Source organism: Oreochromis aureus, linkage group 5 (genome assembly GCF_013358895.1).
Source record: "Oreochromis aureus strain Israel breed Guangdong linkage group 5, ZZ_aureus, whole genome shotgun sequence".
Lineage (NCBI taxonomy): Eukaryota > Metazoa > Chordata > Actinopteri > Cichliformes > Cichlidae > Oreochromis > Oreochromis aureus.
The window spans coordinates 41,872,132-41,898,311 of NC_052946.1; the positions used below are offsets into that span (position 1 = coordinate 41,872,132).

Consider the following 26,180-nt stretch of genomic DNA (forward strand, 5'->3'; position numbering starts at 1 on the left):
TATCCGTACTGGTGTCTGTAATACTGACGCTGTGTGTAAACTTGGTATCAGACCAATATCTCAGTATCACTGATAAATACCTGTGACCTCTCCGTGAGGGTGATTTAAAGGTCAGCCACACAGGCCTACAAACAGATCACAACACCCACCAACCACAAAACTGAAATTCAAATGTTTTTCACTGCCTGTGATTGGTGTGAGGAAGACACCTGGGAGCTGATTGGTCCATAGACCGTGTGACATTTTCTAACAGAAGCCACCCTGAAAACAAATCAGGAAGCTTGTTGTTACCACCACCTGGAGGCCGTCGGTGGTACTGCAGCTGACAGCTGAGCAGGTGTGTGTAGGTGTGATGAGAATGACAGGAGGCCGTGTGCAATCATTAAATATGGGATTTATTTAGATTGATATTTAGTCTGTGAGACGATCAATGGGCACGAGTCCTCGGCAAACACGCCGCTAGAAAAATAAAACGCTTCTCTCACTAAAATAACGCCAAACAGTTCAGGCAGCGCTCTTCCTCATCGTCAGTCACAGAAACATCTGGAACATCTGCCACAGCGTCAATGTTTTGGACTGCTGAACGCTCTGAGGGGGCGGGGCCTCACCTCTGACGTGTCAGCCGTTTCTGTCCAGTCTGAATTACAAGAAGGGGGACCAAGAGCGCCTCCAGCTGGACACGCAGGGTTAATACACAGTGATCAGGAAAACTCAGTATTGATTATCAGTGAGTCTGGGGGAGGTTTGCCCATGTGACAGGTGAACTCTCTCACACACAAACACGCAAACACAAACTCTTCTTCTTTGGTTTCAGAGTGAAAACACTGGAAACAGCTGGACGCACAGCTGCTGCAGACGGGGACGTTTTATTGGTTAATCAGAGGCGGGAGCCTTCATCATCCTCCTCATCCTCACTGCTCGGACACATTAACACTGATCGGGTTTCCAGACATGCAGCGTCTGGACCTCTCTTCTTTTGTGGTGTTCATGGGTTTGTGGTAGGAAGCAGGAAGCTGATGATGAGGCTCAGAAACAATGAAGAACCCAGCGCTGTTCTTCCTCACAGTGGAGCTGGGCTCGGCCTCGGGACCGCCACCAGACAAACATCCTGAGGAGCACGCCTCATCGCGGCAGGGCGGCAAGCTGCTCGTATACGCGGCGGCGGTGCTGCGGCTGCAGGCAGTAAGCGATGCTCTCTTCCACCTCCTGGCAGCGCCGCAGGAAGCGGCAGCGATCTCGGGCAAGCTCCTCCCATGGGCCCCGCCGGTCCTCCTCCTCCTCCCCACAGCTGGCGAAGAATTCCTCTACATCGTCACAGAAACGAACCTGATGAAAAAGAGAGGGAGAAAACGACATCAGCTGAGTAATACAAAGAAGGGTCAAAGGTCATCAAACTTCCAGGAACAAATCAGCTTTCAGATGACTCAACTGTCTCACTCCCTACATCTGTATTGGGGATAAGTTGATCCAGCTGAATTGTCAGGTTTGATCAAATCTTTAGGTCCAAATCAAACTGAGTTTCAGGATTTTATCATTTTCACTTTTATTTCTTTAATTAGTCTTTTGGACATTTGAAGGACGTTTGGAGGTTCTGACTGTGAAGCTGAAATCTGACGGGAAACGTTGTGACATTAGACGTCCTTCATTAAGACCCGACACGGGATAAGTCGTTCAATCATCATGGCGCTGTGTTTTTGGCTTTCAGGGGCGCAAAGAGAGTCTCTGAGTTCATGGCCCAGATGTGGGCTCGCTGACCCTCACACCTGTCCAGACAACCTGCTGGGAACTCTGGGTAAAGGCTGAAATGGGAGTTCCTAATAAACTGGCCGTGTTTACAGAGTAAGTAAAGCTCAGAACTGCCATCTGTTCTAATTACAGCTCACAGATCCAGTTTCTCGTCATGTCTCTCCAGGAAGCAAACAAACTCACAGGAGGCGGAGCTTCCTGCTGTCTGACTCATGTTTACTGTCAGACACTCCTCATCTGTAGTTCCTCTGATGGCCAGCAGAGGCTCCAGCAGCGAGTCAGTGCCACAGACTCCCATGTTCAAATCAGCATGTTTACCCCAAACCACAACAGCAGTGTGCTTTACCTGGAAGGTAAATACCCACAAGAACACAAAAAGCCCAAGTATCAGACAACTGCCTCGGAGCAAGAACTCAGCCACAGTGGGAAGGAAACACTCCCTTTTAACAGGAAGAAACATTCAGCAGAGCCATACAATGAATAACTTCTTAAAAATATTTTTTTAAATCCAAATCTCAGTTAAGAGATTTATTAAATACTTTAGATTAAATAATTAAATATGTGACGTGTTAACCTGAGAATAAAGACTGAAAGGCAGCAGGTTGAACAGCATCTGCTGCAATAAAGATGGAAAAGCTACAGGTGTGTCGAGAGATCAGTACGTAGAGTGAAGATTTTATTTCTTCTGCTGGAAACGTTCAGCTCACTTTGAATAAACTTTATTTTCCAAACGTTCTCTGTCTCACCTGTTCATGAGCTCCTGACGCAGAGCGAGCCGCACTAACCTTAACCATCGACAGACTGAAGCTTTACTTTCACTCTGACTGTTCCTAAAACCCCACAGGGCAGGTGTGTTCAGGTGTTTGCTGTGTGTGACTAACAGAACTCTGAGTCGTCCTCCCTGAAGACCCTTTGACCATTTCTCAGGTGAGCCCCACCTGTACCTTTCTCAGTGTTTTAACCACCTGACCCGCCCCAGCAGCACTCTCTCCCAACGCACCTTTTTCGTGGAGCAGCAGTTCCGGGCAGAGGTGTCACAGAAGCCGCTGTCCATCCGGTCCTCCGCCTCCTCCTTCCTGTACTTGGGTGGAGACTCTTGGCGGAAGCGGCGGTAGGCGGAGGTCTTCCCGGCCCTCGCCGTGGCAGACTCACGGGTTCTGATGGGAGCCTGGAAGTTGAGTGGGTTGAAGGGGTCGGAGGAGGAGCTGAAGGAGTCCCACAGGCGGAGGCTCTCCTCGTCCGCCTCGCTCGCAGACGCCGAGTCATCCCATGTGTCCATGCTGGAGGGAGGAGAGGAGGAGGGGGAGGACTGAGCAGAGGATGGTGACGTGGAGACAGGGATGGCACGAGATGTAGTGACACCCGTGTGCAGGCGGGCGGTGAAGTTTCGGGGGTCGTAGGGGTCCTCACTGTGGCACAGAGAGCGCCACAAACGTTCCGCCTCCAGTTCTGCCTCACTGTCATCATCCTCATCACCATCATCATCATCATCATCAGTGCTATCAGACATCTCAGAGGACCCCTCGCTGTCAAAGCCATCATCATCATCATCATCATCATCATCATCATCAGAGGATGACTCCTCTGATTGGCTGTCCTCGTCCTCACTGCAGGGGCCACCCATGATGAAGTTGATGGTTTTGTTCTGGCACTGCGGGACGGCAAGCACCACCTCCTCCATCCCGTCAGTCTCCTGTGGTGGCGGAGGCTCTGCACTGGCAGACGTCACACCGGACAGGTGCTCCTCCTCCAGGCTGGAGTACCCATTGTCCTGCTCGGGGGTCACGGGTAAGGCTGCGGCCGATCCTGAGCAGTTCTGTGGATCTCTGATGCTGAGCTGGCGGTCTGCCACAGCGTTCTGGACTGTGGGGGGGCTTCCATTGTTCACCAGCTGCTCTTTGTGGTCGCTGGCTCCAGTGTTTTCTCCCAGCATCCCGCGGGACAGCTGCCCCCTCTCTGAGCCCTCCTTGCCCCCCCAGAAGCTGTCCCACCGTGGCCTGCTGGACCAGCTCTGCCCCCCCGGGGGTTTTACTTCCTGAGAACTGAGTAGCATGTGGCCCAGAACAGCCCGGAACGAGGACAGGTATCCGAATTGGGTCTGCTGGCAGAGACTCAGGTCCACCTCTGCCCCGTTCTGGAGCCCGATTTCCCGCAGTGAGTCCGCGGAGAGCCACGGCAGAGCCCCCGGGCCTCGGGGCTCACACTGCAGGTAGGACAGGTGGGGAGGCCCGAACTGCACGTCCTCCAGCGGGCTCAGAAATTCGCTCTCCTCGGTAACCAAGCTGCTTTTCAGAGTTCGGTTCCGGATTTTCTCCACCAGTGCAATCGCGGGCCTGGACAGCAGACCGATCCACGAACTTTCCTGGCTGTCCAGCGCCGGCATGGAGGAGGAGGAGGAAGGGCTCCTCCCGCCCATTGAACGTCCTTCATCGCTCATATTTCTGAACATGTCCTCAGTATAAAGTGCGAACAACTTCAATACGAACAGGCTGTTAGCACGTTAGCCGCTAATCCAACAACTCATCCCGCCTACTCCGCCCGCCACACACACCGGCTACAGCTGCGGGAGGATCCGAGGTCCGAGAGCCCGGCGCGGGCCGCGGTGCTCTGCTGACAGTGGTGCTTCTTTCTTGTGGAGAACTCTGTGCGGACGGAGGGGGAGAAACCTGAGTGCTGAGACACGAAGAGTACCGGGTGTGGAGACCAGCAACGGGCCATTCTGTCTGCGGCGGGGCTCCGGTTAGCTTAGCACGTTAGCTCAGCGCTAGCAGCTACTTAGCCTGACGGTTAGTTCCCCGGAGGCGGATACGGATTCAAATACTCGAACCAAAGCAGCACTTCTCCGCATTATAATCACTCTGCGGTGCTCTCCGGACTCCTCCCGGCGGTAATACTGCTGCGGTCTCCGGATATAGAGCAGCTTCCTTCGTCCCTTCGTCCGTCCGTCCGCTGAGAGATTTCATCAGACAGCCCGGGGACCGTCGCCTATGACGCGAATCTCTATTTCCGGGAGGCCGCGGGCAGGGAAAGCAGGAGGAGGTGCTGTTCGCTCCTGCTGCTCCGTTACATAAACGCAACTTAACCTCGAGTGTGCCACGTGTTTATCAGCGTGACGCTCCCACGGTCCGTTTATAGAAGCGGCTCAGACACTGGAGGTGGTGAAATAATCCAGTATCGATAGTAGCCCATAGTAACCGATGCCCATATTGGTATCAAATCGATACTTTGTTTCTATCCCCTGAGTTCAGTATGTAGCCCAGTGAGTGTTAAATATGTTTTAATGAACAGATATTCGTCAAACATGCTGTGAAACATGTCTGAACCTTTCTGTGGTGCCTGTTTTATTTAAAGCCACATTAGAGACAGGCACGTTTGCATTCAGCTCTCCAAAATAAAAGCTGAAAGCTGTGTTTTATTGTGTTAACTCATTACTGTGGAAAGTAAAAGTCACAGTTATCATTTAAGGAACATTTCAAAACTCAACTAATGGTGACAAAGACTGAACTGGAGATGATTATGCATGCTTTTATTTCTTCCCGCTTTTTTACGTGTCTTAACCAATTAGCTTTAAATCGTCTTCAGACTGTGCAGCGCGACTCTTAACAGGCACCAACAGAAGATCTCATGTCACTCCAGTTTTGGCCTCCCTTTAGTGGTTGCCTGTTTTAGGTTTCATTTTAAAATTTTGGTTTTAATCTTTAGGGCCCTACATGGTCAAGCTCCCCAGTATATATCTGAACTGCTGAAACCGCATTCATCTTCCCGAGCTCTGAGGTCATCAGGTCAGAGTCAGCTGGTGGCCCCACACACTCGATTTAAAACTCGTGGTGATTGGGCCTTTCAGGCTGTGGAATTCTCTCCCATTGGTTTTACTCTGCACAGACTCCATTGATTCTTTTAAAAAAACAGCTGAAGACATTTTATATCGACAAGCTTTCAACTAATTTGTTATTTTTATGTTGTATTTTACTGTTTTACATTGTTATTTGTTGTATTTCTATTCTTTTTCATTCTCTTTATTGTGAAGCACTTTGTGATTTTTATCTGTGAAAAGCGCTATATAAAGAAATAAATTTTGCTTACTTACTACTTAAAGTGATTTAATGGTCTGAGAAATGAGTTTAGAATTTGCCGATAGATGGTTCATTGCATAAATAAGGACACACTGCTCCCCATTCTATTCAGTTTTATTCATATAACGTTAAATCACAGCAGTCAACCAAAGGCACTTAATATTTTACGATAAAAACCCTACAATAATCAGACAAACGCCTACGAGCAAGCACTTGGTGACAGTGGGAAGGAAAAACTTCATTTTTCCAAGAAGAAAACCTCTGGCAGAACCAGGCTCAGGGATACGTGGCTGGGGGGGACGAAGACAGGACAAAGAGACACACAGCTCCCTCACATAAGCTGAAAGTATCAGTATTGGTATCGTACTGGCTCTGCATTTACTTTATATCGGGTCGATACCAAAAGGCTGACACTGGGATCAGGCGTCAAGTCTAGGATCAGAAATCATTGATCAAAATCTGACAGTAAACTAAACTGCATAAATACTGTATGCAGATATATGTGAGTGTGTTATATGTTCAGGTGTGTGTGCGCATGTAGAATATGCATTTCTATGTAAAAGTGTAAGCTGGGTGCTGGATGACGCTGTGGAGGATCACCTGCTTCTGTGTGAGGACGCGGCGAGGGTCAAAGGTCCTGCTGTCCGTCAGCGTCACAGGAAACAGATCAGGATTAATGCAAAAACCTAAAAACATCCAAACTATGACTGAATCTGACAAATCTGCCATTTCACAATAATTACAGAAACAGATAAAAAGTGAATTAAAACGAGCCACCCTGCAGTAAAAAAGTTTAGTGTTTTGATATCAAGTAAATACAGGACCAGTACTGCTGACAGATACCCTTTAAAGGCTGCTGATGTAGGAGAGACCAGTGTGTCCTGCCTTCTCACACCTTTCAGCTTTCACCCTAGTATCGATCTGATACCAATATCAGCATTGGGATTGAAATGATTGATATCTGATCCACACAGGACTTGTAAAAAATCTGCCCTACGTAAATATAAAACTTTATTAAAAACTGTAACAAAGACGTCCATGGGGTGTTGTCCTGTGCCGCCACTGCAGGAGTACCTGCCCGAGAGCTGACAGCCAATCAGCAGACCTGAGCGGTTCACCTGGACTCTATTGTTTTCTATTCTATATTTTAAAGAAATTTCTGGAGATCAAATCTCAGCCTCCACTGCACGCTTGCTGTTACAGACCACACTGTGCTCACCTGAACTCCACCCTCTTTAGCCCCAGACATCTGAAGTACCGAGCCAAGCTTCTAAAACCAGGCCGACCTTCATCCCTCGTAGAAGGCACGCAGGAAAGGAGGCAGGTGTAAAGCCTGGGAGGAGGGAGGAAGAGGAGGACAGACCACCTTCAGCTGCTTTCAGTTCAAGTTTATTGTGTAGTGCAAACAATAGAAAAGGTTCAGAATCATTCGTCTGTACAGGTCGTCATCAGTGAAGCTGCATCCAAACAAAGCCCGCCTCTGTGCGTCATCACGCTGCTTCTTCACCCACAGGAACCTCATCTGATTGGTCAGGACCTCAGTCACGTGATGCAGAACAAATACAAACACTTGAACTGTTCATGCGGACCTGATTTTACCCACGAAAACCCAGCACGCTACTGCTGCGTGCTGATTGGTCGGTTAGAGTTCAGGACAGGATGTACTGTACTGTATGTGCGCCAGCACACGTTAGCTGCGTGATTAAAGGCCAGCAGAAACAGGAGCTGGCTTCACGCCCCAAATCAAAATCGAGGGTGCTGTAAAGCGGCTCGTGGTGCTGTGACGTCCTCAGCGACTTTACTGCAGTAGAAACCGTGAAACGTCTAAAAACGTTGTCTCTAGCTCTTCCATCAAAAACAGGACGAAATCTGCCCTGAGAGCGCCCCTGCCTGCGGAACGACATGTCCACAGGCAGGGGGTGCTAAGAGCTCACAGGCTGCCCCTCAGCAGGCTTCCACATGCTGGCCAATCAGGGGAAAGTGCCCTCACGGAGAGAAGTGATAGCTGAATGAATGAGCAGCGTGATGACATCACAGAGTCATATGATCAAAAACAATCCAACAATAAAAATTTAATTTCAGTGTTTCAGAATTTTGAAATTCCTCAAATTTCTCTCGTCTTTAAACGTGTGAAGCAGTCACTGTGAAAACCTCGCGTTCATTTACAGCGCAAACACAAAACAAATCAGCTGATCACAAAAAGCCCGCCATCATTGGGCTAAAAACAGGAATGAAACGTAGGCATGCAAGCAGCCGGCCGTCAGTTGCACTTTAAAAATAAATCAAACCCGCTATAAAAAAATAACCTAAAGTCTTCTCAGCGGTGCTGCCCGCGCTCTTCAACCTGCTTCGTCTTCTTCCCCGCGCTTCTGTCGTCGTTTCCTTTTTCACAGTTAAACTTCCTGCTGCGGTCCGAGGAGAAGAAGAAGAAACAGCTCGAGCACGTCTGAGCTCCTGTAGGTCTGTTAAAAAAAAAAGAATCCGCTCCTTTAGTCGCTCTCAGGTCAAAGGTCAGAGCGAGCTCGTTAGTGCGTTTGTTAGTGCAAATCGTTCACTGAAGTAAAACTCAGTCTCTTATAAACTAACGAGCGTGGCATGACACCCACAGAGCAGCCACAAGGCTTTTACTTTGAAAGAATCTCCCTTTTTTTGTTTCGTCGTTCCTCCTGATGAGGAACGCCTGCAGTTCTTCTTCTCTTTCTTTTAAGTCCGCTGCCTCCCGTTTACCGTCCATCAGTGGGCAGCGTCTGAGCCAGGGGGGCCCAGTTTATGCCAGCCCACCCAGTGCTGACCCGGGACCAGCCTCTTCAGGGGGATGAAGGTCTCCCCCAGCAGCGTGTTCTCCCAGAAGGCGCCGTCTCCCAGGACCCGAAGGTGGATCACCCTCTGGTCCAGGTCCCCCCGTGGGATCCGCTCGTACACCAGCTGGGGACACAGAGGGAGGCAAAGGTGACGTTGCTATGGAAACAGCAAAGTTAGTCATATCAACATCTGAGAGTTCATCTACAGTGACATCAGCGATTCTTTACACCAGAGATGAGCAGAACAATCCAAATATGGACAGGTCGATACCAACACCGCTATCAGAGCGACACTTACACGATAGGACTGATAGTGTGTTTCTATCTTCCAGCATGCAGCTCACTGCTAGATTATTAAAAGTATCACTATCTGCACAACTGGGCCAGTTTTTACTTAGCAGATCGATAGCAGTATCTCACAGCACTCCCTCAAATGCTGTGAGTGGATCGTACCATCTCGTTGTAGGTGGGGTTGCATGTGCGTCGCGCCGCCTTCGTCTTCCTCTTGCTCATCTTCTGAGGGTCGGGGAGGAGATAGAGTTTCACGTAGGGGTCGGGGTCAGTCCCATCCTGCAGAGGCTGCTACACACCCACGCACACACACACACACACACACACACACACACACACACGCACACACACACACACAGACCAGTGTCAGTCCCACAGAAAAAAAAACAATCAGAAGACCCAAATACCCTGACAGGACTTAGACCCACTGATCAATATAAAAATATTATTTAAAAAACACTTAAGATGATATAAATACGTTTGTTAAACTATATTAACAGCAGTTATAAATAAAGAAAAAGTGTGTATTCCGAGGGAGACCGAATGGACCACGCTCAGCACCTCCATTGCTGAGGCTGCTGCACTGAGCTGTGGCCACAAGGTGGATGGTGTTGTTGATGGTTGTAACCCCCGAACCAGATGGTGGACACCAGAGGTGAAAGGACTCCTCCTTCAGCCTGATGGTTCCCATCAGGCTCGGTTAGCCTGGGGAATTCGGAGGCAGCCGATAGGTACTGACAGACCAATAAGAACGAGGCTCGGGCAGTGGATGAAACAAAAACTGTGGGAGGAGTCTGAAGAACAGAAAAACACAGACTGCCTCAAAGCAATTCTGGCAAACTATCAGGCAGCTCAGGAAAGGAAAGCGGTGCTCTACCAATACTGTGTATAGTGTGGGTGGAGTGACTTTAACTGAGGATATTGTTGTGCGGTGGAAGGAATACTCTGAGGACCTCCTTAACACACTGACATGTCTTCCATAAAGAAAGCAGTCTGAGGGCAGTCATGAAACACTGAACCAGCTCTGTAGCCTCTCCTGGATGTCTGAGGGGCCATGGGAGTCACCCAACCAGTCTACATGTGTTTTGTGGACTTGGAGAAGGCATTTGACCGTGTCCATCTGATTACTCTGTGGGTGGTGCTTTGGGAGTATGGGGAGTCTTCATCAGGTAACAGCCTCCAGCTCTCACTGGAGCAGTTCACAGCCGAGTGTGAAGCGGTGGGAATGAGATCAGCACCTCCTAATCTGAGGCCATGGTCCTCAGCCGGAAAAGGGTGGAGTGCCCACTCCTCCACTCCGGGTCAGGGATGAGTTCCTGCCCCGGAGTGGAGGAGTTTAACTATCTCGGGGTCTTGTTCACGAGTGACGGGAGAAGGGAGCGCAAGATCGACAGATGCATTGGTGCTGCAGCTGCAGTGATGAGGACGCTGTATCGGTCCGTTGTGCTGAAGACAGAGCTGAGTGTAAAAGCGAAGCTCTCAATTTACCGGTCGATCTACGTCCCTACCCTCACCTATGGTAACCAGCTGTGGGCAGTGACTGAAAGAAGGAGATCGCAGATACAAGCGGCAGAAATGAGCTTCCACCGAAGGGTGGCTGGCCTCTCCCTTAGAGATAGGGTGAGAGTTCAGCCATCCGGGAGGTGCTCACAGTAGAACCACTGCTCCTCCAAGAATACATATTTTTTTTTAAAGTACATACACTACAGAAACCACAGTAATCATAATAATAAAGAAATATATACAAAAATGTAATAAAAATAATCAACAAATAAAAATAACAAAGCTATAAATGAATCCAATAATAACATGACACACTGACCAGTCCTCGGATGTGTATGACCATGATGAAGAGTTTTTCGTTCTTGTAGGAGATGGACAGTTTGACCTCGCCGAGCTCTTTTCCTGAACCTGGAGACCACGAGATCTCTGCGAACACACGCACACTTTCAATGTTAGTCTTGAATGAAAACGTCTGATATTTGACGGTTTCTAACACTTTCAGTCGCAGGTTGAGTTTAAGTACTAATTTTGATAAACAAAGATATTTCATCTTCTGACTTAAGTTTGATTACTACAGATTTATTTCATGACGTCTGCTGGACATCAGAGGAACTGCAGCTGTTTGAGTATTAAAGGAACAGACTGCTGTTTACCTCAGCTATCAAAGCCGGGTGAAAAGTATCTTTATTTACTGTGGAGGAGGCTGCAAAACTTTGTGAGAGGAAAGAAAAGAAGCTTCTCACTGATGAACGCCAGGTGAGGTGAGCTGTTGAGGATATGCTGAACTCTTCTATCAGTAACTCTGCCATTAGCCTCTGTTAGCTGGTGTTAGTGAAACTTCCTTTTATTGGATAGTTGCTGGACTCATGGAGAATAAACTCGATGGGAGAATGTAATCAAACTGTTTATCAGAGGGAAAGTATGATTTTTAGGATACTTGGGCCTAACATGTTAGCCATTCCCCAACTCTCTGTGAATGGTACTCATGGCCATTGATCAGTGTTCTTTGATCAGTGGGTTTTGGTCAGTGATTGTTGATCAATGGTCATGGGAATTTGCATAATTATGATTAAGGAACTGACCTCACAGCCCATTGTTCCTTCAGTGGGCTGGTTTCAGTCATTATGCAAATGTACTGGTTATAAGGTTTGGGGAAACCTGCAGTCAGCTGAGACTGAAGAAGTCACCTGGATGAGTGACGAAACGTTTCTCCCACAAAACGCTACGTCCAGATGAACAGATTCAACTTTTGGAGATGTTAGCCTATAACCACCTGCTAGTTTGTCGTCATACAGATGGGAGGGTGTTGGGTTTGATTTTTATGTGAGATTAATAGAATCTTTAGTTTCTTACTGACTGAAACCTTCAGATATATCAGTATAAAGGAATGTGCGGGGCAGCAGTAGACACGATAACCTGATATCAGCCACTTCTTAGCTCAGTGCCTGCAAAACAAGCAGCTTCTCCCCACCAGTTCTAACCGTTAGATAGATGCTCATATTCCTCGAGGTGAATCAACAAACATGCTGTCAAGGGTCACATGTCTAATCTGTGGACAATAAATAATTATGAATATATGAGCAACAAATGAGCACGTTTCTGCTGTGGTGTGTTCGAGGCCCGACTTGAGCTCAGGAGATGAGGGTCGAGGTCACGAGGATGATGTTTTAAGATGGTGATAGCGCTCTTTCCTTCCAGTTTGCGCATCTTTGGTGAAGGCGACCTCTGTTGCGATAATAAAACAGGTAAGATGTTTCATATGTTGATCTGAAGGAGCAGGCATGCATTTAAATCTTGCTTCCCTTTGCTGGAGGACATAACCACACTGTGATGATGTATTATTATGAGAATAATCTTTTCTATGAAACAACCCAACAATTACTGACTGTAACATTTAACCAATCAGCATCAGAAAACATGCCACAGATCTGCTGTTACATGCTGAGTCACAGAGCACTGACCTTTGACCTTTGTGTTTGTGTGAGTTAAAGTTTAACAGAGCAAAACCTCTTTGGTGCAGTCTGACCTCAGATAAGCTTATATTTGATAGGAGTACTCTTCACTGGCTAATGCCCCCCATCCAATCAGGGTGAGGAACCGCCCACTGTGGCTTCCTAAAATCTGTACACTGTCCCACTGAGCAAACAAAAAGTCTTCCCAGTATATTTCCAGTTCTGGAGCTTTACACATTAAACAGCGAGCTGGTCCAAAATCCCGTACCTGCTGGTTTGCTCGCCGTCGTTCCTGATCGTTCGTCTCTGGGCAGCGGGTGGAAGAAGGTGTACACCAGGTCACACTGTGCAGACACAGACACAGACACAGACACACACACACACACACGGGGTGAGATGTGATCAGCCTGTGATTGGCTCACTGAGATAAACGGGACAAAGGTGTAATCAGAATAAAGACGAGTGAACCTGACCCAGCTCAGAGAACATCCCTGCATCGGTACTGTGGAAGTTCAGCTCAGGACAGAGCACTTCCAAGAACTTCCTGGAACTTCCAGGAAGTGAGGGGTCAGCTCACCATCCTCATCATATGTGAGAAACAGGAAGTGCAACTTTCTGCAGGGCGGAGAACCTTCATCACACTTTCCGATCAAGATAAGAGGGGAGAGCGACAGGATCATACACCTGCCTCTGAACCACCTGTCTGCCTGCAGGCAGAGCTTCCACAGTCTGGGAGAGATAACCTCGGAGAGGGCGGAGCCCCGAGGACTGCAGCGAGATGATAGAACAGCAGCGTCACACCCACTCAGTGTGTGTGTGTTTCGTCCTCAGTATTTCTGAGAAGCGACTCAAACTAAAAGCAAGCTGGTGAAGTGATGGCGGCACTCTCATGTTCGGCCATGTTGTACTTTGTGTTTCACTGCAGCTGAGAGGTTCAAACACGCCTTTACCTGTCTGGGCTCGAGGGTATAACTGGCTGTTTTGACTACTGCTGATTTTAGCTCTATATTTCACCTTTAAAAACTGTTTATATTGCCTGTTTGGTCTCGGTCCTTTCAACATTTCATTCAGGCAGGCATTTACATGTTTCTATAAATAAATAAATACAAGCCAGTAAAGACAGAAAGGAAGGATAAAATTAAAGGAATGACACAGGACATAATAAGGTTACATATGTACCTGAGTAGACACACCCCTCCCTCCCCAGGACTGCATTGCTACTGACTGATTTAGTTGTTTTTTGTGAGGCGAGAGACTAAAGGCTGCCAGATGTCCTCAAAATCTTTCAGTTGGTCTTTTAATACGAATCTGTCCACATGGAGTCTCTTTGCAGAACAACCTCACATGTTTGAATTTACTGTTGATTTTTCATTTTGACATTTTGTATAAACACAATGGATCTAAAAGTTACATTTTTCACTGCAACAACCACAAACATGTTTAACGAATCATTTTCACAACTTGAAATTCAAATTTGAATTGTAAATGATAAAAACCTTGGAGCACATCACAGCCTGATACCTGCAGACCTGACAGCAGGAGGTGCATCGCTGCTCCTGTGAGACAGCGTTTACACTGCAGGCTGTCTTTGGTGGCTTTCTGGCAGTCGCCTCATTTGTCCACCAACAGGCTGCTGGCTGTGTTTTGGTTATTTTGTTTTGTTTGTTTGTTTGTTTGCAAGCAGCGAGTGCTTTCAAGTGCTGTCCTTAGAAAACACTGTTCATGACAATAGTATTCAGAAAAAAACATTGTGTATATTTTTTTACCATAACTCTGGTTTTTATGTGGCCTATCAGCACAATTTTAAAAAAAAACAAAAAACTGGTGTATAGTTTGAACTCAGGGTGGCTGCATCTTGTTGTTATGTCATCCTAAACCGGCCACAAAGCCCTTCAAACACCACGGCTAAATCTTAAAGGGGCACAAGAAGCCTGGAGACAGCCTGCGAGCCCCTTTCATAACACGGCAGACCAGCAGGTGCTGCTAGCCGTTTCATCACCAAAACCCAGGCAGGTATCAATGGCTGCCAAATACACTTTAACTGCGGAGAAACTTTTATGGTGGTCGAGAATGACAACATAACACTCACTGCACCCTGGAAGGCGCTATGGCCCCGACCATGGCCCTCCATTTATGGTCATGTGTGGAGGACGGCCTAACATTCTGAATATTATTGTATATTGTATAATATTAATGACACGGCTTCCTATCATGTGACCAGACACGTGAGAACAGACCTAGAAAGCCACTGACCTGAGCGACCTCCGGAGCGGCGTGGATCAAGTGCCACACGTAACCGTTCAGCTCGTCCTTCCTCCTGTCAGCCATCGCCTCGCTGCGGGAACGGCCAATCACAAAGCGACTAGGGAAACTGTGGGAGGGGATAAAAGGACCTGCAACAAAGCTCCTTTGTGCACCTAGGAGAGTGTGTGCATGTCGGTGTGTGTATGCGTGTGTGTGTGTGCGCGTGTGCATGTCGGTGTGTGTATGCGTGTGTGTGTGTGCGTGTGTGCATGTCGGTGTGTGTATGCGTGTGTGTGTGTGCATGTCGGTGTGTGTATGCGTGTGTGTGTGTGCGCGTGTGCATGTCGGTGTGTGTATGCGTGTGTGTGTGTGCGTGTGTGCATGTCGGTGTGTGTATGCGTGTGTGTGTGCGCGCGTGCATGTCGGTGTGTGTATGCGTGTGTGTGCGTGCGCGCGTGCATGTCGGTGTGTGTATGCGTGTGTGTGCGTGCGCGTGTCTGTGTGTGTGCGCGTGTGCGTGCATGTCGGTGTGTGTATGCGTGTGTGCATGTCTGTGTGTGCGCGTGTGTGTGTGTGTACCTGGGCAGTTTGGATGAGGGGAAGATGAGCCTCATTTTGCTGTGGAGTTCCTGAAACTCTTCAAACGTCCTCTGAACCAGCTGCACCTCCTGCTGACCTTCACGCTCCACCTTCACCACAAAAGCCTGACACACACACACACACACACACACACACACACACACACACACACACACACAGCTGGTTAGTTTCTGCTTCCCATGTGCTTCCCATGTGGTTCCCACTGGCACGTCTGGACTCACGTATCCCTTTCCGCCGGTCCGGATGTGTCTGCAGATGTACAGGTTCTTGATGACGCCATCGCTCTTTGCCGAGTGGAACCTGGGGGCGAACGACAGCGTGGGGCGCTCCTCCGACGAGGCGAACTTCATCTGGGCCAGATTGTGGATGAAGAAGTTCAATTTGGTGGCAACGCTGCCCAGACTGGACTCGATCAACCTGCCGGGGTCAGAGAGGTCGTTAACGAAGGCGGCAGGTGTAGCCTGGACGCTGCCAGAGACCGTCTGCAGCGCAGGTCATGATGACTCATGTCTCTGTCCTGAAGGTCGGAGGCATCTGTGCAGGTGAGCCCCACCTACCTGGTGAAGTACATGGTGGCGTCAACCTCAGACTCGTGAGGTCTCAGCGCATCATAGACATACTTCAGGTCGTCGAGGTCGGAGAGCTCAGGGATCCCACAGGACAACATCTGGACACACACACACACACACACACACACACACACACACGTTTAACTTCCTGGTTGGTTCCTTTAGCAGATGTTGTATTTACTCCATTACATGAGCGTGTGTTTGTGTGTGTCCGTGTGTGAATGTGTGTTTGTGCGAGTTAGACACACCAGGCCCAGCAGGTTGAGGAACAGGTGTGTGTGCTTCCGGATCAAGTTGTACGCTTCGCAGCACAGATCCACAAAGTCGTGGAAGCGACTGGACGGCTTGTCGCCGCCGTTGATGACATAAGCCATGTCAGAGGTGAAGACGAAGGGGGCGCGGTCCCTGCACGAGATACAGCAGTTAGTCAGCTATAAAGGTGAACCGAGGACAGGACAGGTGAACATCTGCTTCTCTTTTACCGTTTGATGTTCCCGAACATCTGGGCATGTCCCAGGAACTTCCCGAAGTCGATGTGGAACATGTGACCGCTCGTCTTTAGCATGATGTTGTCGTTGTGGCGGTCGCAGATTCCCAGGACATAGGTGGCCACGCAGCAACCAGCGCACGAGTAAATGAAGTTCTCCACGGCCTGAAAGAGCAGATGGAGGAGTGTCTCACATTGACAGGTGTGTACAGGTGTGTAAAGGTGTGTGCGTATGTTACCTTGTCGTACTGCTCGTCAGTGGGGTTGTGTTTCTGCAGCCAGTCGGCCAGCGTCCGGTCTTTGAACGATCCCGTGACACCGTGTTCCACCTGGATCTTCCTCAGAGTATCAGCGTGAGGAATCATCTCCACCACACCTGAGGACAGGACGCACACACACACCTGTTAATCACACCTGAGGACAGGACGCGCGCACACACACACACACACACACACACACCTGTCAATCACACCTGAGGACAGGCGTGTCCATGCTCACCTCGACCCCTTCCCGTGGAGAAGCACTTAAAGAGGACCATCCTCATATCCAGCCCCTCCTGGATCCAGATCTTGTTCATGATGCGGATCATCTGCAAAGTCAGCATGTCCTGCCTCAGGTCGTCTCCTGACTGCACACAAAGAAAGAACAGCCGGGGTCAAAGGTCGCAGAGGTTGCTGTGTCTGAGATCACCTATAAGGGGCATCACCTTGAAAATGACACTGATGTTGTCTCCCAGTGGGTCCCGGTTCCGGAAGGACAACTTCAGAGGGACAGCGTTGGAGTTGAAGAACGAGCAGGACTGGAAACCACAGAAGAGGATGATTAACTTTGTCCAATCAGGTACAGACGCCAACTAGGGGGCGTGTCTCCTGTCTTTAAGGTGTATGCGTACCTGGATGTTGATGCTGGTGACGAGCAGTGCTGGGTTCAGAGGAAGTCTGCAGCTGCTGTTCACCGAGAAGAACTGCTTCATCTCCTCCAGACTGTCTCTGAGGACACACTGGACACAGACAGAGACACACACGGCATTAGACTGTGCTGCCCCCTGCTGGACTATCTGCACTCTACATGAAGCCTTTGTTGATGACCTCAAACGCTGATGCATGTGTTACACATTCAGACGAGACCTCGTATCCAAGTGGCCACTCTGCTGAATGAAGGAGCACCTGAAAAGCATGTTTTTTTAAAATAATCAAATAATTTCACGACTGGAGCGGTGAGGCGATGGTTCGATGTTACAGGTGAACGAACGCGCCTCACCAGACATTTGTTTTCTGCCCTCTGACACAAACTGATCTGAGGACAGTCAGAGAACCCAGACACGGCAGCATGAATCCTGATCTTAGTTTTGATCCAGTGAACGAGTCATCTGGACTGTCGGCGGCGTCATTACCTGTCTGCTGGATGGCGTCGCCTCTCGAACTTTGTGAGCCACCCTGGCGAGGATGGAGACGAGCCAACACTGCCGGTCAAACTCCTCCCGGAGGCCCCGACCAACGCAGCACAGCAGCGCAGCTAGGAGGTGCTGATAGCGAGCACTGAACTGACTGTCCTGGAGGTTATCCTTCAGCAGCCTGACGCACACACAGCCAGACATAAGCAGTGGAGCTCAGAGATGCTAGATGTAACTGAAGTGGACTCGGGGGGGCGGACTCACCAGAACAGGTAGTGAGCGACGCGAATGTCCCCGATGGCTCGCCGCAGGAGGAAACGAACCAGAGAGCTGTCCAGGTAACACTCGTACTTCAGAGCCTGAGACACAGAGAGAGGTTACAGACAGCAACACCCACTGCTCTGCCCACCTGCGGCACTTCCACCTCTTACCTGCACCAGCTGAGGCAGGAAATCCAGCAGCTCCGGGTCGGAGATGGAGTCCATCCACTGGACCGCCGTCCTCCTCAGCTCCTGATCTGGGAACCTGAAGCACACGTGATGATGTCACACTCAGCTGGTGAGAACATTATTGTTATCATCACACCTGTAGAAGAACAGAGCTGTCCGTGTTAACATCAGTGAAGCGATAACAAACTATCATCACCACCACAACCTGTTTCAGACATTATCAGCAGCAGAGACAGAAACACGAACAGCTGATCCTTCATCAGAGAACGTACGAGGCGTGGAGGAGGCCCAGGGCATCCAGGTGACCCAGGCAGGCCCACTGTCTCAGCAGGGCGTAGATATCTGGCAGACACGCCCACTCCCAGCAGGGGGCGCTGGCCAGAACCAGAGGCAGTGCAGCGCTCTCGGCCTGACAGAACGCCTTCTTCTCCCACAGCAGACGCTTGTCCTCCACCGTCAACCTGCAGACACAGCTGCAATCTCACCACACCTTAGCTCCATTATGCCCCGCCCCTCAGAACTTACTGTTTATGGACGTGTGTGTGTGTGTGTGTGTGTGTGTGTGTGTGTGTGTGTGTGTGTGTGTGTGTGTGTCTGACCAGAAGAAGGCCTTCTTGTGCAGGACGTCCTGCAGCTGTATCTGGCTGATAGTGTCCAGTCTGGAGAAGTCGTATTGAGGGCAGAACTCTGCGGGGGGCGGCGTGCTGAAGCGCACCTCGAAGGATGACGTGGGGAAGTCCACCTGAGGGACGGACAGAGGAAACAAGGACACACACGCTAGTCTTTTGGCCTCAGATACCTGCAGGTCTGACCTCGGCTGAACTGAGTGTATAAATAAAGAAAGGGGCACACCTGCATCCAGCATACAGGTAAGGAGACACGTTTCATCAGCCATCCTGGTGACTTCTCTTTGGACAATGAAAACATCACCTGAACAGCTGATGATACACCTCAAAAAGCCCCTTTATGTTTCCAAGTTCTACAGTTTTGTGATGTCAGAGAGTATCCAGGTGCTAGCAGCTGTGGCAGCACTTACCTGTAGGATGACGCTGTCCGGCTGGCTGAAGTTGGGAGAACTTGTTCGGGCGTTTCCGCTCCTCCCCGGGGTTGAAGGCCACAGACCCAGCAACTTCCTGCCACAGGTCAGCACGCTACACACACACACACACACACACACACACACACACACACACCTCTATAATGATGATGATGTGATGTTGAAGAAGAAGCCACGCCCCCCTCTCTCTCCCTTTGTTTTTAAATCTGTTTCTACTCTCTTTCCACTCTGGACCTTCAGGTAAATGTGAGGAAGTGTGCTGCCTCTAGGAGGAAATGACATCACAAAGGGTAGGAAGCTGCAGGACTGAAGGAAACATTTGTTTGTTCAGCTGTGAGCAGGAAGTAAAAAAAAAAACAACAAAAAAAAAAAAACAGGATGGACACGCCGCAGGGGAAAGCTACGCTTTCATTTTGTCCTTTCATATCAAACATCCTTGAAAGAGTAGTTGTCAAACAGCTAACAGATCATCTGCAGAGGAATGGCTTATCTGAAGAGTTTCAGTCAGGTTTCAGAGCTCATCACAGCACAGAAACAGCTTTAGTGAAGGTTACAAATGATCTTCTTATGGCCTCTGACAGTGGACTCATCTCTGTGCTTGTCCTGCTAGACCTCAGTGCAGCGTTTGATACTGTCGACCATAATATCCTATTAGAGCGATTAGAACATGCTGTAGGTATTACAGGTACTGCACTGCAGTGGTTTGTATCATATCTATCTAATAGACTCCAATTTGTACATGTAAATGGAGAGTCCTCTTCACCCACTAAGGTCAATTATGGTGTTCCACAGGGTTCAGTGCTAGGACCAATTCTATTTACATTATACATGCTTCCCTTAGGCAGCATCATTAGAAGACATAGCATAAATTTACTAGAGATGGACCGATCCGATATTACGTATCGGTATCGGTCTGATACTGACCTAAATTACTGGATCGGATATCGGCGAAAAATAAAAAATGTAATCCGATCCATTAAGTATCAAAAAAAGCATCTCACAAAACTTGCAACACGGCGTAACTCGGCTCATAACCGTAGCACGTCGGAGCATTATGCCTCATGTGATAGAGACGCTGTGTGTATTTGTAGCCTCGCTACCAAACCAGCATTTCATCTCCGAGGAAGTTATCCCAGAGAGAAGTAAAGCAAGTGTGTAAGTTCATCTCTGAATGTTTGTAAAGCGTTCCCATGTTAAGCTTAACAACCGATATATGGAGCGACTGCCTCTCCCTCACCTTCCTGCTGCTACTTCAATCGTGAAACTGCTTAACGATCAGCTGATCGGCTTTTCTGTCGCAAGTCCGTCTCTCTTCTTTGTTTTTGGCCCACTTTGCACCAGAAAGAGGAAACCAGCAGCGGAACAACAGCAGCACGTTTAAGCTTGATAAGCTGTTGTTAGAATGTATTTAATATTACTTTCACACCAGGATCCTTTTCACGTAGCTGACGGCTGGTAACTGTGCAGGGGCGGATCTAGCAAAGTGCAGCCAGGGGGCCGATAGGGCATTAACAGGGAAAAGGGGCACAAAGACATACTTTTCTTTCTTATTCTCATTTAAAATGTCGAGCTTTTAATAAATAATTATCTGAATCTTACACCCAAAGTTTTAATCTGATTTAAAATGTATAGAAGTCCATTACTGTATATAGTAACTGTTAAGTCTATATACCCTAGTAAGCTATAGTACTTTTTCCTTTGGGAAGGTACCGTCTGTGAATTCTGCAATTCTGTTGAAGAAAGAAGTTGAATCTATTTAATTATTCTTGAAAAATAATTTGTTTCTGTGCATTTTTTTCCACCCTGCATCAAATTAAAGTTGATTACATCGATTAAGCATCATGAGGTGGAGGGTGGGTGGTTCCTATTTTTTTTTTTTTTTTTTTTGGGAGTTTGCAACCCTATTAGTTAGGTTGCTTAATATTTCTGCTAAGTACTCTTTAAAATACCAGAATAGGGAAGATGGAGCAGGTTTAAGTTTATTAGATTGATCAGTGTTGCTGAACTATGAAATATTTTGGGTGCAGTGTATTTTTTACACACAGGTATAACAGAATAGCTTTAGTGTTGTTGTTTATTTAAACTTGAGTATGAACTTATACAAAATGCAGCAAGATATTAAAAAAAAACAGTTTTATTGATTAAAAAACACAATATCGGATTCATATCGGTATCGGCAGATATCCAAATTTATGATATCGGTATCGGACATAAAAAAGTGGTATCGTGCCATCTCTAAAATTTACACTGCTATGCAGATGACACGCAGCTCTATCTATCCATGAAGCCAGGTAACACACACCAATTATATATGGTATCTAAATATGGTATCTAAGCAGATTCTTACTCTGGATGGCATTACCTTGGCCTCCAGTAATGCTGTGAGGAACCTTGGAGTCATTTTTGACCAGGACATGTCCTTCAACGCACATATTAAACAAATATGTAAGACTGCTTTCTTCCATTTGTGCAACATCTCTAAAATTAGAAATATCCTGTCTCAGAGTGATGCTGAAAAACTAGTTCATGCATTTATTACTTCCAGGCTGGACTACTGTAATTCATTATTATCAGGATGTCCTAAAAACTTGCTGAAAAGCCTCCAGCTGATCCAAAATGCTGCAGCAAGAGTCCTGACAGGGACTAGAAAGAGAGAGCAGATTTCTCCTGTTTTGGCTTCCCTTCATTGGCTTCCTGTTAAATCCAGAATTGAATTCAAAATCCTGCTCCTCACATACAAGGTCTTAAATAATCAGGCCCCATCTTATCTTAACCTCCTAGGACCTGCCGTCCACATATGTGGACATCACATTTTGCGTTATTTAGACCAAAATACTCAATTTTGGTCTACATGGGCCTGATATCCACTTACGAAGACATTATACTGCTACTGTTCTATCAAATTTTTAAATGAATATCCTCATTTGTGGCTTTCATTTTTCTTAAAAACAAAAATAAGGTAAAAAAAAAAAAAAAAAAAAAATCTGGAAATTCTTTGTTTTTACATTCATTGGGCCCCAATATGCCCAAATATCAAAGAGAAATTAAAAATGCATGTTGTGGAAGAGTTCGGGTCTTAGGAGGTTAATGACCTTGTAGTACCATATCACCCTATTAGAGCACTTCACTCTCACACTGCAGGCCTACTTGTTGTTCCCTGAATCCTCCCTTAGTTATGCTGCAATAGGTGTAGGCTGCCGGGGATTCCCATGATGCATTGGGTGTTTCTTCTTCACTCACTATGTGTTAATAGACCTGTGTTATTGTTATTGTGGGGTCTACCTTACAATACAAAGCACCTTGTGGTTGTTGTGATTTGGCGCTATATAAATAAAATTGAATCGAAAAGGACCTCAAGGTTTTAGTTTAAACGTGTGAATGAGGTCGAATCTTCTCAAACCTACATCAGCTCACAGAAACCGAAAACAAACAGGAAGTCTGGATTCAACCACATCCCAACTTCATGTTTCACTTCAGTCGAACACGTTTCTGCAAATCAGATTCTTTATAGACATCAAAGTCAGCCAAACATCTGGATTCAGCTCACCATCATCATCATCCTCCCCGTCCACCTCTGGGTGGGTGTGATCACCACCATTGGAGCCACACCTTCTCCAGCACTTGTTTAAAATGGTAACACTCCTTCTCTGCTAACCTGCGTTCCACCTACTTCATTGATCGATGATTGACGACGCAGCCCCTCCCCTCACCAGTGGCTGAACACAGAGCCACCCTGAGGTCTTTTTGAAGGATTTCAACAATACTGAGTACTACAGAGTTATATAACCGTTAACCTGGGCGGAGCCTTTAACTCTGAGCATGTTATTGTACCGGCTCTGTGTTCTACCTTACACTCTTACATTACTGTAACCCTCACCCTCTGAGTGACCCGATAGAAACATTTCACACATTATAGATCAACAAGTCATTCACCACAGTGTAAACACCGCCCATCACTTTGTGGCGCGGCACCATTACCGACAAATAAACGGACTACGTGCTGTGTGTACTGTGTGTTACTTTTAATGCTATCAAAATGGTATCGTAGTATTTTCCTGGGTATCACATCGAACATAAAGCCTGAATACGGCAGAATAACATCCAATAGCATTTATTCAAAGTTTCTTCTTCAGCCGCCTGTTTGAGGTTTGCGTGGATGGATGGTGTCTGAGTGTCATGTGACTCACTGTCTGAAGTTGAAGAGCGGCATGGTGACCCAGCCCAGCGCCTCGATGCTGCGCCGCTGCTTCCCCTTCTCCTCGGCCCCTCCGGGGGGCGGCAGAGGGCTAGCGTACAGCACCACCGTCAGCTGAGACTCTCGGGGCAGCTGGTTGATCTGCACGGGGAAACACACCCTGCGGGGAATATGGCGAGGGGGAGGGGCTTAGTGTTTTTCCCAACAAACAAACAGATTAAAGTTTATTTATTCAAAATCAATTTTCAAAGACATCGCACACGCGGACACACACCTGCAGAACAGGAAATGCTTACTTTTAACATCTTATTAAACTCAGGTAAGCTGTGTACAGGTGTGTCTGATGCTTCTGTCTGCTGAATAGTTTCAGTGATGCAGTGACTCTGCTGTGCCGTCAGGTGTGTGTGTGATGTCACGGCTCTGACAGGTGAGGGTCAAGTACGTACCTCTGGTCCCAGACCACCAGGTGGAACAGGTATTTGCTGACCGACTGCTTGCTGGTGTGCTGCGGCGCACAAAGCTCCACCCCTCCATGAGTCAGAGAGCAGGACAGGAAGAAGCATTCATAACTGTGACCAATGACAGCAGGACAGGCGAGTTACTTGTGCAGCACATATTCACACCTATCCCCAATCACAGAATCACCTGAGTTTCTTTATTCTTCTTCATTTCTGATGTTTTCATAAAAATCTGATTTAGTCAACACGCCTCCAACCCAATGCGCGCGTCTTTGTGCATGCGCGTCTGTGATTATAGAACAATTATTAACGACAATGAGAGAAGAAGAAAGGAAGTACGAAGCGCTCAACTCCTTCTTCTTCTGCTTCCACCTGCAGGTGGCGCTGCACTCACAGGAGACCCCCAATCCCCCCCCCCCCGCCACCCCAAGGTCAGGTTGATTGCCATGCAAAAGTCCAATGCATGGACCTTTGTTCAGGAGGGGGAGGGGCAGCATGTGAGGGGCATTTGTTTGAAGACCACATAGATTCTGCAGGGCTGCAGCTAGTAGGGGGCCCCGTCCTGTTACCTCACAGACCACCACCCCCCCGCGCCTCCTTTACGAGCAGACAAATCCATCCCATAATCCTCAGAGAGCACTACCATGCACAAAATACCTGGAGGTTATGGACGTAACCCGGATCCCCTAAGGTGCAGCATGAGCCCGGAGGCGCTCCCTTTTTGTTGCTGTTAGTTCACCTTTGGTGTGTGTGTGTTGTTTGGTTGTGAGCACCACTGAGTCAGCACTGTGTGTGACTCACCCAAACCTGCAGCACTGACACAGGATGCTCCCCTTCAGCCTGTGGGCGGGTACATTTTGAGCTGCTTACCTGGCAGCCCACGTGATGGGGATGCGGTGGGCGGCGTAGATGTTGAAGGAGAGGACGTTGGTGACGAGGCCAGCCTCCTGGATGGGCGCCGTGCAGCAGTGGCTCTGTGGCGTCGTGTGGAAGTTGGCATTAAATGTGCTGCAGTACAGCTCCACTAGATCCAAGATGGCCGCAGTCAGCTTCTCCACCACTTTCTCTGTGAGGCGACAAAAAAGCCAAGCGAACCATTAGAGCACCAGAAGACGAAGATCGTCAACTTATTAAACAAAATCTGTTCCAAGAAGTCGCTCTGGAAGCGTCCTGACTGTGGGGGCGGAGTTACAGCCCACAGGTGTAGCTCTACCCCTACAATCAGGACACTTCGTTCGCAAACTGAGTTTATGTAGAGATGTAGCTCCGCCCCAAGGCACACCCAGGAGAGGTCAGGTGGAACATCTCAGAGAGCTGGAGGAGATGCCAGGGAGGGGAAGGCCTGCGTGACCCCGACAAAAATTTAAAAAAATTAAATTTATTAAAGAAATTGATTAAATGTAATAAAGTGACATAAAAATGTAAACAAATTATTTATTCATACTTTTAAAGAGAGCAGACCTTTCTAACAGAAAACCATGCTTGTAGTGCAGGTAGTTTGGGTAAAGCTGGACTTTTCTCAGACGTTTTGTTTGAAGGGGACATGAAACATAAATTTACACCATGGAGTCTGTCCCCGTCCTTTTTGTCTCATTTTGATAACGTTCACTTCGACCAAGTCTTCGTTGTGTCTAACACTCCTCCCTATCCATATCTTCCTGGTAGCTTCAGGAAGGCGTTTTTCCAACCTGTTCTGGCGTCTTTGCCGGTCGATTTGGGTTCCTCTCCAAAGGAAATGGAGAAAACGGGCAGGCGTATCAGTGAGCTTTAAAACCACGTAGCGGCTTCTTCGACAGCCATCTTTGTGTTTGGTTTGTATTCTGGCGCTCTTTGGAACTTCCCCACCAATGGATTCAGCCGGTGATACCAGGCCTCCGTGAACCACTTCCACGGCATTTTGCACCTCGCCCCCATAGAGGTGGTTTCCCGGAATCTCCGCCCTTCCCTGTCGCAAGTCCCTGGCCCGGTCTTGATTAGGTTGACTCGTATTGACACCTGATTGCTAGTTAACAGACCTTCGTCCTTCATGAGTTCTTCTCCTCTCTGGACTTGGGGTTTTTATTCTTGACTGAAACGTAATTCAGGCCCTTTCTCTGAACTCATTCCTTCGGTCATTTTTCCAAATCCCTTTGGGCAACTGGTCGAGGCGGAGGTCTTGCATCCGTTTTTAAAAACCGCTGATATGTGTGGCAGTTCTGAGTTATAACTACTTCTGATGGATCTGTATTCTCCTGTGCTGTGTGCACTTGTTTTTCGTCCTCCCAAGTTTAACAAAGATTTTATTCTAGACTTGTTATCATACCAGGACTTGACAGCGTTCTAGTTCTTGGGGATTTTAACATCCATGTTTGCTGCCCCACCA

General features: G+C 47.9%; 2 protein-coding genes across 4 annotated transcripts in view; both read right to left on the bottom strand.

Moving 5' to 3' along the window:
• Positions 1-374: 374 nt before the first annotated feature.
• Positions 375-5,000, bottom strand: LOC116322117 (protein phosphatase 1 regulatory subunit 15B-like). Its single transcript, XM_031742126.2, has 2 exons — positions 2,747-5,000; positions 375-1,326 (listed from the first exon to the last, which is right to left on the bottom strand). Exons 1-2 carry the CDS (start codon positions 4,193-4,195, stop codon positions 1,123-1,125), a joined length of 1,653 nt encoding a protein of 550 aa, XP_031597986.2. The 5' UTR covers positions 4,196-5,000; the 3' UTR covers positions 375-1,122.
• A 2,191-nt stretch (positions 5,001-7,191) lies between these two features.
• pik3c2b (phosphatidylinositol-4-phosphate 3-kinase, catalytic subunit type 2 beta) overlaps positions 7,192-26,180 on the bottom strand; it is a 37,330-nt gene continuing 18,341 nt past the window's right edge. For 2 of the 3 annotated variants that reach the window (XM_031742125.2, XM_031742123.2), the window contains exons 11-33: positions 24,689-24,884; positions 23,807-23,929; positions 23,353-23,520; positions 19,145-19,259; positions 18,708-18,850; positions 18,381-18,569; positions 18,091-18,184; positions 17,924-18,018; positions 17,660-17,840; positions 17,159-17,266; positions 16,973-17,065; positions 16,765-16,894; positions 16,506-16,642; positions 16,262-16,431; positions 16,028-16,184; positions 15,768-15,877; positions 15,432-15,627; positions 15,190-15,314; positions 14,620-14,737; positions 12,635-12,710; positions 10,734-10,840; positions 9,074-9,202; positions 7,192-8,744 (exon numbers count right to left, since the gene is read on the bottom strand). In XM_031742125.2, the coding sequence (XP_031597985.2) occupies positions 8,553-8,744; positions 9,074-9,202; positions 10,734-10,840; positions 12,635-12,710; positions 14,620-14,737; positions 15,190-15,314; positions 15,432-15,627; positions 15,768-15,877; positions 16,028-16,184; positions 16,262-16,431; positions 16,506-16,642; positions 16,765-16,894; positions 16,973-17,065; positions 17,159-17,266; positions 17,660-17,840; positions 17,924-18,018; positions 18,091-18,184; positions 18,381-18,569; positions 18,708-18,850; positions 19,145-19,259; positions 23,353-23,520; positions 23,807-23,929; positions 24,689-24,884 (3,152 nt within the window). In that variant the 3' untranslated portion in view covers positions 7,192-8,552. The remainder of the gene's footprint in view (positions 8,745-9,073; positions 9,203-10,733; positions 10,841-12,634; positions 12,711-14,619; positions 14,738-15,189; positions 15,315-15,431; positions 15,628-15,767; positions 15,878-16,027; positions 16,185-16,261; positions 16,432-16,505; positions 16,643-16,764; positions 16,895-16,972; positions 17,066-17,158; positions 17,267-17,659; positions 17,841-17,923; positions 18,019-18,090; positions 18,185-18,380; positions 18,570-18,707; positions 18,851-19,144; positions 19,260-23,352; positions 23,521-23,806; positions 23,930-24,688; positions 24,885-26,180) is intronic. The other variant, XM_039612448.1, reaches the window with a different exon arrangement.

Excerpts from the sequence above, each read along its gene's own strand:
- LOC116322117 (XM_031742126.2), bottom strand. The coding sequence starts at position 4,195 with ATGTTCAGAAATATGAGCGATGAAGGACGTTCAATGGGCGGGAGGAGC. Across the intron at positions 1,327-2,746 it reads ACTGCTGCTCCACGAAAAAG|GTTCGTTTCTGTGACGATGT; the intron begins GTGCGTTGGGAG and ends CTTTTTCATCAG.